General features: G+C 49.0%; 6 protein-coding genes across 6 annotated transcripts; 4 read left to right on the top strand and 2 right to left on the bottom strand.

Moving 5' to 3' along the window:
- Positions 1-264: 264 nt before the first annotated feature.
- On the top strand, positions 265-3539 carry TRV_06130 (ubiquitin C-terminal hydrolase, putative; the record flags this gene model as incomplete). The annotated part of the gene is made up of 7 exons (XM_003019796.1): positions 265-783; positions 851-1388; positions 1451-2078; positions 2136-2565; positions 2618-2777; positions 2837-3289; positions 3409-3539. The coding sequence occupies 7 exons, from the start codon at positions 265-267 to the stop codon at positions 3537-3539; spliced, it is 2859 nt and encodes a 952-aa protein (XP_003019842.1).
- Positions 3540-3972: 433 nt separating this feature from the next.
- On the bottom strand, positions 3973-5387 carry TRV_06129 (MFS monocarboxylate transporter, putative; the record flags this gene model as incomplete). Its single annotated transcript, XM_003019795.1, has 2 exons — positions 3973-5080; positions 5194-5387. The coding sequence occupies 2 exons, from the start codon at positions 5385-5387 to the stop codon at positions 3973-3975; spliced, it is 1302 nt and encodes a 433-aa protein (XP_003019841.1).
- A 1944-nt stretch (positions 5388-7331) lies between these two features.
- Positions 7332-9046, top strand: TRV_06128 (coenzyme A transferase, putative; the record flags this gene model as incomplete). The annotated part of the gene is made up of 3 exons (XM_003019794.1): positions 7332-7397; positions 7471-8647; positions 8733-9046. The coding sequence occupies 3 exons, from the start codon at positions 7332-7334 to the stop codon at positions 9044-9046; spliced, it is 1557 nt and encodes a 518-aa protein (XP_003019840.1).
- Positions 9047-9744: 698 nt separating this feature from the next.
- On the top strand, positions 9745-11502 carry TRV_06127 (uncharacterized protein; the record flags this gene model as incomplete). Its single annotated transcript, XM_003019793.1, has 4 exons — positions 9745-10033; positions 10072-10307; positions 10417-10842; positions 10924-11502. 4 exons carry the CDS (start codon positions 9745-9747, stop codon positions 11500-11502), a joined length of 1530 nt encoding a protein of 509 aa, XP_003019839.1.
- Positions 11503-12636: 1134 nt separating this feature from the next.
- On the top strand, positions 12637-14458 carry TRV_06126 (uncharacterized protein; the record flags this gene model as incomplete). Its single annotated transcript, XM_003019792.1, has 2 exons — positions 12637-12778; positions 12849-14458. 2 exons carry the CDS (start codon positions 12637-12639, stop codon positions 14456-14458), a joined length of 1752 nt encoding a protein of 583 aa, XP_003019838.1.
- A 1912-nt stretch (positions 14459-16370) lies between these two features.
- On the bottom strand, positions 16371-17284 carry TRV_06125 (WSC domain protein, putative; the record flags this gene model as incomplete). The annotated part of the gene is made up of 2 exons (XM_003019791.1): positions 16371-16879; positions 16963-17284. 2 exons carry the CDS (start codon positions 17282-17284, stop codon positions 16371-16373), a joined length of 831 nt encoding a protein of 276 aa, XP_003019837.1.
- Positions 17285-18198: the final 914 nt, after the last annotated feature.

The raw sequence follows: 18198 nt of genomic DNA, 5'->3' as shown, positions 1-18198 counted from the left end.
GAGACAGAGGGCCAAGGGGGAAATATAGCTTTTACGCCTTCTATAAGCCAGTTTAACCTGCTGCTCGGTACAACAGACTGTCAGTATAACACATCATCCCTATTTACCTAACATCGACTTACGCCCTTTTACAGATCCCAAAACCCGCGCTTTCCCCAATAGCTCTCAATTAAAAGCTCCGTATGTTGCCTTCTTTTGTGTATATGAATATTCCTGCTCTAACCAGTGTATAGCTTCTATGAACATCTAGGGGCTGTCAGCGACATGTCTAATGAACTGATCATTGAAGCCTATCGCCAGCAAAACAGAATTATACCATCACGAAATAGCTACCATTTCAGATGCTTACGGTCAATTGGACACTGGAGAGACCCTGTCGATGGCAAGACAATAAATGATTTTGTTGAGTTAGAAACAACGAACGGCAAGTATGCCGACGATGATGTACCTGATTCTTACTCATATTTCAACCTTGACTATTACCGAGACTTTGCTCTAAGCGATGATTCCATCATCGGATCGTTCTATGCTCGGCTTGAAGATACTCAAAATGATATGGAGCCACGAAAACATCTCTGGAGAATAGGCGACTACCGCAAGAGCGAAAAGATAAAGGCCGCTGCAGAAGAGAGTGCGTGTCTTTCCTTCATTCTTGTTAATTTCCCCCTTTGCATAAAGCTAATACATGTCCTAGGAGTGACGACCGCTGAGCAAGCTGAAGTATTCCTGGGAGTCCATGCTGATACCCCTGATGATTTCGTGATTTCGATGTATACTGCAAAGGTATGTCTCCTTGAACCGTATCTTAATACACTCTCTTACTAACCATGATCTAAAAAACAAAAATTAGATTAGCGATAGTCCTGACAGCAAAGAGGTAGCTAAACGAGCTGTTCGACTTATCGCAGATAGCCGAAAGTCTGAAGCCCTACAACATTTTCTCAAGACGGGCGAAGCAGCCTCTGCCCAAATGGATATTGGGGATGCATTCCGTTTGCTCCAGATCCCCGATAGATCGGTAGATGATGCTGCTATAATAGCTGCATACTCAGTATGTTGCTCGGAAGCTCCCGAACAGATCGATACATATCGACAAGCACTTGCTGTTATTGCCGAGGAGAGTGGCAGCGCGGTTATCCGTAGCATGCTGCTTGACGATAGCGCCCCGGCGAACCGCGCACTGTTGGACTGGCCGGTCGGACTTCGAAATATTGGTAACACCTGTTACCTGAACAGTTTGCTTCAATTTTACTTTACCATCCAGCCTTTCCGGAATATGGTACTGGATCTTGACCGGTATAAAACTGAACTTGATGAGGAGGTGATTCGGAATAAAAAGGTTGGATCGCGAAAAGTATCTCTTTTAGAGATCCAACGCTCACAGAAATGTTAGTTCCTCTTGGCCTTGATGACACTTGTATGCAGCAGCTAACTTTTGTTTCAATTACAGTCCTTGTGCAATTGAAAGCTCTGTTCAACGACATGATTACTTCCCCTGATGCGTTCGTAACACCGACCCAAGAGCTTGCTAGGCTGACGTTGCTCAGTTCCTCAAGTGAAGCTGCGTTTCGGCGTAAATCTCTATCAACTCACAAGATATCAGAGTTAGGGGAGATTAATGGGATGCCCATCATGGGCCCTGTCGGTCCTCCAGCTCCAATCCCTGAAGAGAAGTCTACACCGAGTAGCAGCTCTCCAGAAAAGGAGGAGTCGGCTAAAGAAGATGTTGGCGTCACCCCTTCTACAGGAGCTTCCAATGAGCTAGAGTCTGGCAACGCTTCAGACCAAACTGTGGTGCCTACTGTTGAAACAAAAGAAGTCACCTCATCCTCCAGCGAGACCAGTATTACACCTGAGCACCCGGTATCAGAGGCTATTGTAGCCCCTAACAGACCACCACCAGTTCCTCCACGGCCTGCTCCACGGGTTGACAACGAGCAGCTAATTCGAGAAGAAGTTGAGTTGGGTGCCCAGCAGGACGTCACGGAAGTTATCAACAACGTGCTCTTCCAAGCTCAGTGCGCAATTAAGCCAACCAAGATCGACGCAGACGGGAATCAGATGGATTTGATCATGGAGTAAGTGATAGCTCTCAGTGCTTTAAGTTGATGAACATACTAACTCTTTGATACAAGTCTGTTCTATGGACAGACCAAATCTTACATCACTGCAATGAATGGTATACGTTCTAAAAACGAGTTCTGGTCAGATATCAAAGTCGATGTCGCCACTGGCTCGAGAGACATCTATTCTGCTATTGACGGTGCTTTTGATAGACAAAAAGTACATGTTGATGGTGCGGACGCAGAACAGTATGGAGCCATCAGCAAGATCCCACCAGTACTACAAATTCAAGTGCAGCGTGTGCAGTTCGATCAGGTTAAGAAGTCATCTTTCAAATCCACTCACCATTTAGAGCTAAAGGAAACAATATACATGGACCGATACATGGACGTCCCGGAACATGATAATATGGGTCTATATAAACGACGCCGAGAAAAGTGGGCATGGAACGACGAGCTTAATGGGTTAAAAGTTCGGCGGGAGGAGCTACTAAGCAACAATGTATTATCTCCCTCTACTAAGATAAAACGACTGTTGGCTAACTTCTCATTAGGAATCCCTCCCCGACCTTTTTCAAGATGCCCGTGACAAAGTCCAAGACTTGATGTTGATGAAAGACGATCCTGAAATGGGAAATGATGCCCTAGACATCGATGAAGGGGTATTGGCACACCTTTCGAATTTGGAAGTAATGACAAGAAAGGAACTCATTCGTAAGTGGAATTCCAGTTGCTTTTTTCGCTTTCCACTGCAGTACTAACTTAGCATGTAGGCATTGATTCTCGGATAGAACAACTTGCCCATTTGATAGATAATCAGTTCAACGATATGAAGTCTCTCCCCTACCATCTCTATGCGGTATTCATTCATCATGGATCCGTGGAATTCGGTCACTACTACATTTACATATTTGACTTTGAAAAGAAGATATGGCGAAAGTATAACGATTCCGAAGTAACCGAGGTCCACAGCACGGCAGAAATCTTTAGTGATCGCAACGTTAAGAACCCGCCAACCCCCTACTTCCTTGTTTATCTAAACGACGGGTTAAAGGAACGACTGGCCAAACCTGTGTGTCGTCACATTGAGGAGCGTCCGGCACAGACCACCTCGGCGGCAGATAATTCAAAATCAAAACCCGGCCGAGAACGTGCAGGTGACAGATCGGATGTAGAGATGACCGACCTACCTCCCAGCTATGACGAGGCGCAAAAAACAGCCCCAGGTAGGGACAGATCACACCCAGACAGCCAACAGAGCTTCCATCAAGGGAGCAAAGGCAGTATTCCTATCCGGGGAACCTGGGAAAGTAACCATGCTGACCGGCCTGAACACGCATGGTAGACGAGAAAGCCATTTTGACGGGCCCAGCTGCGATGGCGAAGAAGAAGCTATCGCCATCTCCAGACCGCAAGCGATTAAAACGAAAGGGCGCCGAAAGTGAGGAACACCCGACTGTTGCATCGAAGAACTAACCACATTACTGTTTTCACGACCTGAAACCGTATACCCTACTCCCCCCTTCCATACCGAATCCATTATTATGACTATTCAACGCCCATACTATAAGTCTATTGCCCCTCCGATACCATAGAGAAATCTCTGAGCACCATTTTATTTCCTTGCCTTCGTACTCTTCTTGATATGGATATCCCTTTGTCTCCAGTAAAAGCGCTTATCGAATATTCCAGCGAACATTAGACTTGCATTCCTTCACAGTGTCAGCTGTTCCTTGCCAGGTGGTGGCTTTGGTGTATATAACTCCTTAGCATAGGAAGGGAATAAGAGCCGTCATTCCCGCAGAGAGGATAACAGCGAATCCCTGATCTTGCAGCCCCTATATCTTATTTTTTCTAGCTGACCATCAAGAATTGCAGAATAGGGGTTTCTCGATTACTAATACAAACATCAAGCAGTCTTCTTATCGTGTTTGATAACTGCAATGAGGGGAAATATCAAACACAGAAGCGCGCCAGCAGCAACGGCCCCTGCAAAGCACTGTGCTGGTTTAAAGTCTACCCGACCAGGAGTCACGTTGACTAAGGCACCCGCGATAGGTGAACCAACGAGAACGCCAACGCCAGCAAACATCCACCCCATACCCATGCGTGTACCGATTACGTTCATGGTTGGGGATAGTACGGGATGTGAAATTGCTGCGCTTGGGGCTGCAACCTGCACGCCCGAGACTATGCCATACATTAAAGTGAAGCCCAAAAAACCCGCGACATTGTGAACAGCCGTCCAGCAAAACAGAGCAACTGTAGTCCCTACTGTTGCGGCAATATATACCTGCAGAGAACCAAAGCGGCCTGCAGCTAACATGGGCAGGGTACGTCCGATGATGGATGTAATGCTCATGTATACCAGGTACGCGAATGCAAAGCTGCGGGATTGATGCAAGGCCTCTGTCGCATACATCGGTATATAAAAGGGCGTAATATAGAACGCAATGTAGTTGAGAAACATGGCGATTGAGAACAGTAAGAAACTGGGCTCACGAAGTGCTTTCAGATCAAACATAGCTCGTCGATGTTGGGGTTTGGGAGCCTTTGAGCGATAAGGGAGCAGAATTGCTAGAGCCACGACTGATAACACAAGAGTGACCAGAGCAATCGCACGGACAGCCCAGCCAAACCCGATTTGAGGCTCCAGGTCACGCAGCATGAACGTATAGACGATACCACCCATGCCTCCACCTGCGTTCACGCAGCCAATTGCCCAGGGACGAACCGAGTCTGGGAACAGTGTCGAAACAAATGCCAGGGCCGGTACATAGAGCAGACCAGAACCGAGACCAACACATAAGCCCTGAGCGAGAAAGACCTGCCAGTATGCAGTAGCCAGCGATAGTGTGCTCATGCCAAGGACGACGAGAGTACAACCGAGTGTGAGCATCTGGCGCAAATACCCTGCATCGAATAGAGGACCGGTGAAAACGCCGAGGACAATGACCAGGAACACCTGGAAGCTACCAATCGAAGAGATGGAGCTGGGAGAGCTGGTGGAAAGCAAGCTGCTAACGTAGTACTGGTTGAACGCCCCGAAAGTCTGCGTTAGGCCCCTAGTTCTTGCATTCGTCAGTTCTGATAAGACATAAATTGTTGTTTTATCCAGACCGTTATTTACCATGCGTTCATAAACAAGAAAAACGAAGCAAGGACATAGATCCATGCCTTGAAACCGCCTTTTGCCTCGTTATTGTTTCCCGCTTCTAAATTATCATCCACTACTGATGGCGGGGTGGTATCACCTCCCTTTTTGACACACGCGGTTTGGTCCGGACGATGGCAAGTGTTGGTGTTTTGCTCAATTATGGGCATTTTGCCTCGAGAGAGAAGGGGCAAAGATTAGAGGTAGAAGAATTATGTACTTAGATGTTTCAAACGGGACAGAAAAATGCGGTACCTCGACTTATCAACTATCATTTGTGTCTTGATACTGTGAATACACAAGATAGGATAATGGTAGCACATCTGTTTTGAGATATGTTCAAGTAACAATGAAATACAAAGGAGAATTTATTAGTATCGCCGATGTAACAGCCGATGAAGTGAGATTTAGTGAGCTAAAATTAAGATAAGTACAATTGAGATCACAGAATAAAAAATGCAAGCAGTCTGATGCATTGACATGATGGTGTATCTAGTCTTTCATACGGTGTGCATGGTCACACTACTGTATGTAACGGTCGGCCCGCATTTTATGTCACAATTGGTACAGAAAATAATAATGGGTATAGCTATAAGTGGGTATCAATTACATCCTCCATCAGTTTAGAAGAAACATTTTATGAAGATAAAAGAGAAGTTAGTACTAACTATAAAGGATTTCGAGGGGAATTTGTGCCAATATCGAACTACTAAAATGCATCCAGAGTTGGACTCTTTCTATACACGTGAACTTTAATTATTGAGCCGCACTAAAAATAGCTTAACTCTAACTTTATCTCTCCTCAACTCCTTCAACGTCGATATATACTCGGATAACAGTATCTTCATCAAAGATACGGAGTATCAGCAGTTGCACTGGACAGTACACATGCTCTTGATTTAAATTTACAAAACATCTGAGCTCATGAAGTGGGTTACCCTTCCCGGCATCACCACCGTCACACACTGTCGCTCATCGATATTATTATCAACCCACACCTGAAGTAGGAATTCTGCAAAGTGCCAGTTAATCGCGAAAATGTTGCAGCATTACGGCAAAATATCTGCGCTCTGCCCATTTAGTTAATTAAGAGTCCTGGTTCCTGCTTTCTTCCCCAGTCATGTAATTCGGGTCACAACGGACAATAAACATTTTCTTGGCTTCTTTTAATTCTGGTAGTTGCCATTTGGTAGTGTGGCCTTTTTGTTTGTGGAGATACCCTTCTTCAAGAATATGTAGTGGTTGACTTCCGTATAAAACAGTTGCACGGAAGTGTATGTTGACATGATGCGCGAATCCGAGACCGGTGTGATACGCCATGAAGACGCAACATTTTGGTATCACACTTTTAGCCGCAAGAGCCCCCTGGTCCGGGCAGTACCAGGCGCGATTATAGTGGTTGTGGACTTTCGCCTTCCGTCTCCTACCTAATATAACGGAATGGCTGGAATGATCTATTAATGTGTGTTTTCTTCACTCCAGTGGCAAGCGCATTCTACGATCTGTTATGATTATGTAATGCATGCAGGTGAGAAGTTGTTGATATTACCGTATTAGGAAGGCTTGATCAAGAGCGGCAATAAGCGGCAGTTTGAACATCCGCAGCACGTGACTATGGCTAGATGCGGATTTCCTGACTAAGCAAAATGCCGATTTTGCCGAGGCTCAAAAAAGGGCGCGAAGAAGCGACTTCGAGGAGACGCAAAGAAGGGACGCGAAAGCAGAGAAAGGAGGAAGTAAGAGAGCAAGACAGTCCCAAAGAGAGAGCAGAAGTACGTAAGGTAGTTTTGATTGTCGTATTACGTGAAGGGCAACTTGTCCTTGCTGTATCCTTGTCTTCGGCGTTTGCGTGCGCTGCGGTTAAGTCTTCGGCCCGCACGGCCGATACTCGAAAAGAAATACACGGAAATTCCAGCCTTCCGCCAAGAGCATACTGAGGAGGCAGTACATATTCGCCGAGCTTCACGCGAGCAAGACACCACCGCCTCCAACCACTAACCACCACCAACGGCAGCAGTCAGACGCAGCAGAGAAAAGGAAGAACATCGAAGCATAAGAGAGGGACCGGCGCCTTGATAGATTTGCTGTTTTTTCCGCATTCGACTTGAGTGACAATGCCTTTTCACGCTGCAAAGACCTGCCTCCGCACGGCGGGGAGGTTCACTGCTAACCCAGCATCAGTATGAACTGCCACCCAATTTAAGGGACCTTGATGAAGACATATCTAGCTGACTGGATGTGACTTATTTGCAGAGCCAACACTTCCTCGTTCGTGCCTTTTCGAGCACCGTTGCTCGATTCGAGATCAACAAGGTCTACCCCTCTGCCAAAGAGGCGATCAAGGACATGAAGTCCAACTCGACCGTGCTGGCTGGTGGATTCGGTCTTTGTGGTATTCCTGGCACCCTGATCAATGAGATTCACTCTACTCCTTCCATCACTGGCTTGACTGCTGTCAGCAACAATGCCGGTATCGATGGTGCGGGGCTTGGTCTTCTGATTGCCAGCGGACAGATCAAGAAGATGATTGCCAGCTACGTTGGAGAGAACAAGTCTCTTGAGCAAAAGTACCTTTCTGGAGAGATTGAGCTGGAGCTTACTCCTCAGGGTACCCTTGCTGAGCGTTGCCGATCTGGCGGTGCTGGTATCCCCGCCTTCTACACCCCAGCTGCCTTTGGCACCGTTGTTCAGACCGGTGACCTTGCTGTGAAGAACAACCCGGATGGATCTGTTGCCACCTACGGAACCCCAAGAGACGTCAAGGTCTTCGATGGCAAGAGCTATGTTATGGAAGAGTCCATCAAGGGAGACTATGCGCTGGTCAAGGCTTGGAAGGCAGACAAGCTTGGAAACTGCCAGTTCCGATACTCCGCTGCCAACTTCAACGGTGCCATGGGCCGTAACGCAAAGATCACCATTGTCGAGGCTGAGAACATCGTTGAGGTCGGCGAGATTGACCCAGCTGCCGTCCACCTTCCCGGTATCTACGTCAAGCGTGTCATCCAGAGCAAAGCCGAGAAGCAGATTGAGAGACTCACTTTCGCTAAGGAGAATGAGGATACCGCCGCTCTCGGCAAGGGCGAAACCGCCAGCAAGAGAGAGCGCATTGTACGCCGTGCGGCTAAGGAGTTTAAGAACGGAATGTACGCAAACTTGGGTATCGGTATGCCCATGCTTGCTCCCAGCTTCGTTGACCCATCAGTCGAAGTCCAGCTTCAGTCTGAGAACGGTATCCTCGGTCTTGGACCTTACCCCAAGGAGGGCCAGCAGGATGCTGACCTGATCAACGCGGGCAAGGAGACTGTCACTCTTCTCCCTGGCGCCTCCATCTTCGGAAGTGAAGAGTCTTTTGGAATGATCCGAGCTGGACGTATTGACTTGACTATCCTTGGTGCCATGCAGGTCAGCGCCAAGGGAGATTTGGCCAATTGTAAGTTTATTCTTTCCGCCTCTTCCTCCTCCCACCTTTTTTTTCTGATTTTGCCCAATGCGTATGTATCTAACGCTTCCAATAGGGATGCTTCCAGGTAAGGTCAAGGGCTTCGGAGGAGCCATGGATCTCGTCTCCAACCCTACCGCCACTAAAGTCGTCGTCACCATGGAACATACCGATAAGAAGGGCAACCCCAAGATTCTCAAGCAGTGCGAGTTCCCACTCACTGGCCGAGCTTGTGTCAGCCGAATCATCACCGAACTCTGCGTCTTTGATGTTGATTTCGCCAACGGCCTTACTCTGATCGAGTTGGCTGATGGCGTTACCGTTGAGGAAGTCCGCTCCAAAACCGAAGCTCCCTTCAAGGTAGCTGATGACGTTAAGCCAATGTTGTAAGCGAAGAAAGCGCTGAGTTTCTTGCTGTATATACCATGGTTGTTTTTCTTGTATTTCCTAGTTCATTTGTGTTGTTTCCTGGGCATATGGGATGTACTTGACGAATCTTTTCTGGGCGAATCTATTTTGACATATATATATATATATACCTAAAGTGTGTGATATATTCATCAATTAATATTCTATAAAATTCAGGTGTCTTTCAAGACATAGTTTTACATGCTCCGCTGTATCTTACACATTGACATCCCTTACTCCAGACCCGCCTCTTAAACACTTATACAAATGACCCGCAACTGCCTTCCTTCCTGACCTTCTACTTCAGCCTTACTGACCCCCCGATCCTCCTACGCAATCGTGCAAATGTTGATCGATGCGCAGCTTCGTCAAATTCCTTTATCAGCCGGTCGTAGTGCTGTGGCATACTGGTGGGGTACCGCACGTTTCGCCGAAGGGGATATGCTTTCTGGTATTTATTATCCAAAAACGACTGTAGCGCTTTTATATTATCCTGTGATAGTAGAGGAGGCTGGAGTGACGCAGCGCTCTGTGATTGTGGTTTGGATCGCGAGAAAAAAGATGTAATGTAGGACGTGAGAGAGGACTCGGACTGAGGGCGCGGAGGCTCAAGCCGTGACTGGAGGTATCTCTGGACCGAAACAGACTCTGGTCGAATGGGATCCTTGGGCCATCTGAGTATGAGCCGTTGGATCTGCCCGACTGTGTTTGGAGGGAGCTATTTGAACTTGTTAGTATACTGGTTCTTCACTCACATCCCGGCCAATTGGATCACCTCATACCTTGGACGACATGTTTTCCTGGCCCTGTCTCAGACTGTCCCTGGGTATATACAGCCTTCACTCCCTGTTATCTGGCGTGTATCAATGCTGCCTCCATCGTCTTCCAATCCAATTACTTCCAATCCATCCATTTTGACCGCATGGAAAAGCCAAAACGTCGGAATAAAGTTGTCCCGTGACCTTCCACGTGACTGTGGCTTGTTTCGCCCTTTTTCGACCGCAAAGAAGCTGAAGCAGCAGAAGATAAGAAGACGAAGAAGACGAAGAAGAGACGAACGAAAGGCGCCGGCTTTGCTCACTTGCTTCTTCTGCTACGTTTTGTTTTGCTGATAGAGAACGTCTCACTACGCAGTTGGTTTTACCCTGAGAGAACCCTCGAATACCACAATCTTCGCTCCAGCCTGCTGCTCGGGGGCGGCTGTGGACGAAGGGCCACTATGACTTCACATCGATATGAGCCCGTAAGTCCCCCAAGGCACCCGCAAAAACCATCGCATCAACCTGGCCTCTTGGGGGTGCTGTCACGGCGGTTTGGAGACCTCTACTGACCACGGCGCGTCTGCCTTGCAGGTAAATACTCGCAGCGAAGACGACGCTGTCTCTTCTCAAGCCACACAGCAGCAGCCTATCCCGTCATCCCCTCCACCCTCCTTTCATTCGCGGACACCATCCCCAGCATCTCGCCGCGTGCTATCCCAGGACCCTCTGAACTCAGACGCGGATCGAACACTGGCTGATGCCTTTGGCGATGATGACGGACACACCGATGACGAAGAAGGGGCCGATGACAGACAGCGGCTGATGAGGGGGAGCCCTGCCAACACGACGCCAGACATCGACCCGTCAGAAGCGCCAGCAGGGAGCAACAGTGCTCAACCAGCAGGACGACCCAACGCCTCAACATCTCGAGTAATCCGAGGCGCCAACGATGGAGTGTTTGCGAATCTTTCGGCCAAGCCAGAGCGAGGAGGCGAGAAACTCGACGATCTACCACCGGTAAGCCCCTGACCAAAAACCTTTGCTTTTGAAGGCGTTAAGAAGAGATTATATGGATGTATGACTGACGATGAGTTGTAGACATATGAACAAGCAGCGGCAGATGCTGCTCCTCCGTACTGGGAGACCACTATCGTGGCTCCTGGCATGTCATCGGACGAGGTTTACGTTGAAGGCCTCCCCGTCGGCTCCGTCTTCTCGTTTGCCTGGAACGGCATGATCTCGACCTCGTTTCAGCTCGTCGGCTTCCTGCTTACCTACCTCCTACACACCACTCACGCCGCCAAGAATGGAAGCAGAGCCGGCCTCGGTCTTACCATGGTACAGTACGGCTTCTACATGAGAAACACAGACGGCTACAGCCCTCCCGACTCGGACGCCGGAGATGACGGATACGTCAACCCACCAGACCCAAACAGCCACAACTTTAACCCTAGTGCCGTCGACGGCTCCGGCGGATCAGGGTCATCATTCCATGGCCTCACCACCAGCGACTGGCTCTCCTATATCCTCATGGTTGTTGGCTGGTTCATCCTTATCCGTGCAATCAGCGACTATCTCAGGGCACGAAGACACGAACAGTTAATCCTCCAAAGCCCTAACCGTGGCCTCCCCGTCCCTATCATCGCCGAGAATGAACGATCAGAGACTGCAGTATAAAAGTCCCGACAGGAACCGCGGAATTTACATTTTTCTTTCATTTCTTCGTCACCCTCTTTTAACCAAGTACCTTTATACGATCGGGAGTCAACGACAGGCGGAGGAGCACGGATACACCAGGCCATTTTTTTCCTCTTTTTTTTTTTTTTGTTTCCATCTTCTGTTTGAATCATCATTGTCTTTCTTTTGGGGGAGTTTTTGGAGCTGAAGGCGTAATAATTGTTTTCCGACTGATCCACTGGTCCTTGTCATACTATATATCTATCATTTGCTTGCTTCCCTTGATTCTGCTTGAGCTTCTTCTTACGGTTCCAGACCCTCTCCTTGCACTCTCCCTGCCCTCTCCTATCTCCTATTGTCCATACTCACAGCCATAGCACAGGCACAGATATATCTCCTTCTTGTCATTTAATCCAGCTATCCACAGCCTGTCCTACTCGAGCACCCAGCAGACTGGCCTGATTGATAACCTGATCTTTCACCTCGCGCAGGCCCTGTGATCAAATAGTCATACATGAAATAGTCTACATGCATGCATGCATGCATATTTACTTCATCGCGAGGCGCAGTCCAGGCATCAGCATAACCACTACTGACAGGGTGCATATATCCACTGTGGCTTTCGTGCTATTTATACTGAAATCGCAACATCTTGATATCAAACTTGACTCTCTTTCCTGCTCTCTCCCTTTCTTTATTTTTTTTACACTCGGGCTCTTGTCCATGGTGAATCAGGCCTCGTTAAGCTGATTTCAGCCATTGGCTCTTTGTCTTCATCCTCGTCGTCGGGCTTCAGCTGTAGCTATCCAGTAGTATTGGCATCTTGGTACGGCGTAGGTGAATAGCAAACTCGCGGCTGAGCCTGGACGTAGACGCGAAAAAGCAATAAATAGCTGCCCTCGCCCTCTTCATCATCATCATCTTCATCATCATCATCATCTTCTTCTTCTTCTAATTCTGTCCTTTCCCTTCGCTTCTTGGAGAACCGCGTTGGGCTTCGGGCGCCTCAGCCACAGCCAACCCAGCTAGTTAGTTAAAGCCTGCAAAACTCCGCCTATAACTATCTTATCGGCAAACTTCTCCCCTCCAGCTGGACATTCCACCCACCGTCCAAGAGCTGTGTGCAAACGACCGATGGACGGCGCTCCCGTCGAGGCTCGCTCGCTGGGGTCCATCGTCAGCCTCGCCTCGAATCCGCCGGCATATCCCAGGAATCCAACGCAGAAGCCGCTGGAGCCGCTCGTTCTGTACATTGTTCGCGTGCCCGGCAGCAAAGGTGAGATCGGACGGAACCACCTAGCAACCAGCTCACAGACTCTTGATACTAACACGAAATATCTACGTAGACGTCTTTCTCTCGCCGCTGAAACCGCCGACAAAGTCCAGTCTCTCTCCCGAATCTCTAAATGCGTCCTTATACTTCATACATGTGGCAGGGCCGCGGGACGAAGAAATCCTAGAATCTATAGAAAAAGAACGGCATACCCAGCAACAACAGCAGCAGCAACAACAACAGACTACGAATCCAATACCGCAAACAAGCAAACTCGCGATCCTAAATCGGACTCGCAGGAAACCGGTGCCTGGAGTTGCTACGGCGATCGATGCCCAACAGGAAGCGGCCCCTCCTCCTCTACCAACCCGACCCCAACATATAGCTCAAGATCCAGAGCAAAATGCAGAAATAAGACGCAGGAGGGAGCAGGAGGGCCTAGCACCAGGGAGTGTAACTCCGGTTCATGAGCATTCTCCTAGCAGCGTGTCAGGGTCGCCAGGCCAGCCGCTATTGGAGCCGCAACCACCGATTCTCCCACCTCGACCACTCCCCATTCAGCCTGTTGATGACGACACACGGCGGTGGAGTGCCCAGGTAACCGCTTCAATATCCGCTATAGGGTCGCCGCAGTTGCAGAGTCGGCGCGATCAGGCATCTGGAACAACAGTGCGAGCCAGCTGGGATGGCAGCAGGAGGCCATTCTTCCAGCCTGAACTCACACCACGCCCTCAGAGCCAACGAGGTCTCTTGCACATACCAGAGGACGAAGGTCCTAAACCACCGCTGCCCCTGAGGCCGAGGAAAAGCTACGAGCGGCCACGAGAAGCAGCTCCTGCACCCCCTTTCCACTTGACGCTCATACGACGTGATCCAACCCACAGCAGCCAGTGGAACGTGGGCACAATCGATAACATAGGCAGCTCCCCTTCCGAAGGGAGACAAGACGGCTCTATCAAAGTTGAAATCACCACGCCTGGGTATCAGAAATTCGCAGTCGATACGTCTCGAATGTCATTTGAGAGTCTAGGCATTAAGCTTCCTGCCGCTGCGCGCAGCTTGGACACTGCACGGCCTCCACAGCAAAGCATGTCATCGAATATGCCCCGAGAGGCAGAGGATATGTCAGATTCAGGCCACGGGGCAGGCCCTGTCAAGTTCACCCGTCTCCTTAAGCTTTGGCAGCCACCGCAGTCGTCATCTCACCATAGACACCAACCCTCCTCTCACGGCGAGATATTCAACCTCTCTTCCCCCAAGGCTAACAAGTACCCTCAAAAGTCTAACGGACATTACCAGTTTCTGTCCATTTGGAACGGTTACTGTAACTTTGTCACTGCTGCCAACGGAAGGACTTTAAAGTGCAAGCATACCATCCCGGGAGCGGCAGGGACGTCGCCATCCTCAGCGACAACTACAACAGTCGCTGAAATACGGCTTAACCTGCCAACCTTACTGCCCCGGCCATCCAGCTCGAGTGACCAAAATAGCAGCCCAACCAAGAGCTCCCCCTGGGTCGGAGAGTTAGACCTAAGTCTTGCGCGTGAACGGGCTGGCGGAGGCCTACGCGGCAACAGCGCTAAGCTGGGCAAACTGATCATTGAAGACGAGGGCCTAAAGATGTTAGACTTGGTCGTTGCTAGTTGCATGGGCGTCTTTTGGAAATATTACGATAATATGTAGCATTTTATATCCTTTTTTTACACTTGTTAACAAGTAGCTAACTAGCTACCTAAAACTAGCATTGTCCGTTCTCATAGATATCAATCTCAGATGTATTTTAAACTCGTTAACTGCCTAAGTTACAGTTCCTTTCGTCCATGAGACTCGCCCCAGTATCATCATGTACCCCGGAAGCTGGGGTAGTACAAGATACAAGCTTGAGGCCCCATTATTGAGGCCAGAGTAATGAATGCCGTGTCTACATGCACAAAGTGAGGGACTGTGACACGGCCAGCGCATAAGCACCCATTCCACTGCAGAACAATCGATTGCAGGCAAGGTATGACGGCACAAGGCCTCGACTACTCTGTTTGCACCCATATACGACAGGGCCGTCGAGCGCTCCGTCAACCCCCTGGCTCACAGCCCGTTTGTCCTCCCAGAGAGTTTTGACTATTTGAACGGCTGCCCCTGGATATCAACAAGAAACAAGTTTGATATCGGCCTTTCAACACCCCCCCCTCCACCTCTTGCACTCTGCCTTTCGTATATTGAGTATCGCGAGCTGAATCTCTTCCTTTTTTTTTTTTTTTTTTTTTTTTTTTTAACCAACCTCAAACATCTGCCGAGTAAATAGAATGGGGATCACTAGAGCTTAATCTGATACACACGAGCGATGGGCAGCGTTAGGCAACGGGAGAGAGGGAGGGTGCCCTGCGGCAGAGGAGAGCGCCGGATATGATACGTATCGGCCAGTTAGCGATATACACGACGAGCCTTTGCTTTTTTTGTCCCTTCATCTTCTCTCGACTTCGCCTGTCTTCTTTATTGCTCTGGTATTCAGATGCCGAGACAAACTGTCAAGTGACTCTAACGGAGCAAGATGAATGGGAGAAAAAGTGGACATGTGAAGCGCTACGGGTGTGATCTCCATGCTCTGATCGACGGCAAGGGCGAAAGTGGCCCAATGGACATCGAGGGCCAGCTAGGACGTATTAATTTAATACCAAGGATAAACATGAAGGACGAGAAGAAGACGGTTAATCATGAAAGGCAGATAGATAAGTAAGACCATAGTAATAATAGTATGTATATATATGTACGGTATAAAAAGGGGGGCAAGAGAGAGCCAGTCGTCCAAGACGTCAACTTAGTAAAAAAGAGATGTATATATAGGAAGCCGGTGAGGAATAATACACAATAACGCCCAGATGCATACATAGTAGAAGGTGTATAGGAAAACGGAGGGGGAGGGGGGGGTGGAAGGAGATAGAAGATATGTAGGTAGAGATATAAGAGAGATATAACAAGAGTTCTGGTATATGGCAGGCCACGAGAGATATGGATCATAGCACACGTCCAATAGAGGAACAGGAAGGAGAACAGAGGAAAAAAAGGGCATAAGGAAAACAGAGGAGCTTGGAAGGACGGCACTTTGACAGGTCATTTCATTTGGAAGAGTTTAGACTCGCCCCCAGACGTCTGCTTTGCTTATCCCGTGCTCGTCTGCGGTATGAAAGGAGCGAGGGTGTACCGACATGAAAGGAAAAGGAAATGAAAAAAAGGAGGATACGTCGACAAACTCCCCTCCTTTCCGAAAAGACTGTGCGAACGTGGTATAACGCCGAGAAGGAATCACAAGGTGGAGGTTGGTTTTGGGTCGTAAGGTCAAAGCTGAAAATACAGATCGGGGGACGGGGCTGAGGTACAAGTGTAAGCGACGGCGAGGGAATGGAAATATACACGGGCGTTAATATTCGGGCTGAATCAGGAGTATCGACAAGTCGCGATCAATTAAAACGGGGAGCCCTCTCCCAGACAAAAAGGAAAAAGAAAGGCAGAGGCAGTAGGGTGCGGCCTTGATGAACGTATGTCGACGTGGGTATATTCAGTAATTTCCATCCGGGTTGGTGACCTGGAGATAATGCAACTGTTAGCCCAAGGGGAACCGCAAACAGGTAGGGGAAAGATGGATGATAGTATGTACCTTCAGAACCCGCCGTGAGAAGTCCTGGTCGTCGGCAATGCTGCCATTGCTCTGGCGGCGCTGAGATGTCATGCTTGGGTCTAGTCGTGAATCCGCCGAGCTCTGGCTGTACGACGGTTTCCCTCCAGCGACGAAGTTATTGATTGTCTGGTTGCGACGGTACTCATCAACCACCTTTTGTCGCTTTCTGTACTTGAGGAAGAAGATGACACCCCCGATGATGGCGCCGATGGCCACGACGCCGACGACTACACCGGCGGCGATTCCAGCCTTGTTGGGGCCTGACGGGGCAGGCTTGCTGCTAGGAGTGATGATGATCGTGTGTCCTCCCTCGGTGATTGTTGCCTGAGGAGTCGATGATGTCTTCGTGGCATCACCGTCGTCTGCACCGCCCTCTGTTGCCGGGTCATCGACTAGACCGGTCAGGTAGACCGCAAAGCTGTTCTTTCCACCACCTAGAATGCCATCAATTTAGTCATTGTCCCGCACTATAAATCAGAAAATATAAAAGGAAGGGTTGAAAGAGGGATGGACGAACATTTATCTTTGTCAAATCCAGGGCAGTTGACGAGAACGCAGGTTTTATCTGTAGCTGCGGCTTTCAGGTTATCTGGAGGATATTTATCACCGCAAGAGCATCGGTCGGTGTCATGAAGCGCAAATACTGCGCTCTGAGACTGGGTGCATAATTCTCGACAAGCTCCTGTGCTCTGGTATTTGGTGGGCCCCATATCCTTCAAACTGCCGGAACCTTTGTAGCATCCCTTGAGGCTTTCGTCAAGTTTTGCTTCAACGCATGACAGGCTCGAACTCAGGAGGAAGGCCACCGCCATGACGGCCTTGGGCGTATATAACTTCATATTTACAGGTTGATTCTTAATGAAAATTTTTACCCCTGTGGATGAAGGGGAGGGTCGACTTGTATATAGAGGAATGGATGTCAAGCGAGATGCCGACTCTGGGACGGTTGGTATCAGAGAACGGTTGGCCGGAATGCCCTGGGTGGATATCACTGAGTTGATGTTTTATATTCTGCCTGAAAACATCTCCTTTCCAACGTCCTCCTGAGGATACCGGTCCGTACGCCCAGTGACAGGTCGGCACCGAGAAGATAATTCGTACGTCAAAATGTGTGTATCTGTATAAACCGCCTTCGAGGATTCCTGCGATACACGGTGTTAGTGTGGCCGAAATTATCGGCGTTTCATTCGGAAGATGGCTTCATATGGGTTGCTGGTACGCCGGGTTGAGGGAGAGAGAGCGAGGGGGTGTTGATGGGGACGATGATGAGATGGACGAACCTCAAAAAAACCACGCAATCGAAAAAAATGATTGACTCGACGTTTAAGAGAGTGTAAGATTGACGGAATAACCGGGGAGAAAAAGCCCTAACATTCAAGGACTCTGAAGGACTGTGGTCGGAGCAGACGATCTCATCAGCAGCCGCTCGACGAGATGAACCTAGCCTAAGGGGAAAAAGAGTGTGGAGGGAAAGGAAAAAGGACTGTCGAAGAATGCGAGATGGAGGCAGAAGGGACGGAGTTGTACGAGCGATGGAAAGGAGAGGAGAAGCCTCGCTCTGGGCAAGGGACGAAGTGCGTGTCTGGGCGAGGACTTGCCGTATCCCTGCCGTTTATGACCATGCATATCCAAGTAATTTATGGAGAACTGGAACCGTTCGATATATATACGGGCGCCGTACCTGCTTGGGCTGCTAGAAAAAAGGGGTGTCACCATCCACATGCAGGCTCAGTCTGCGGTGCAACCCAATCAG

The sequence above is a fragment of the Trichophyton verrucosum genome, assembly GCF_000151505.1.
Source record: "Trichophyton verrucosum HKI 0517 chromosome Unknown contig00670_1.f1.exp, whole genome shotgun sequence".
Classification (NCBI taxonomy): Eukaryota; Fungi; Ascomycota; class Eurotiomycetes; order Onygenales; family Arthrodermataceae; genus Trichophyton; species Trichophyton verrucosum.
Note: the sequence above shows the minus strand (reverse complement) of the source record. Positions and strands in the feature narration are given on the sequence as shown.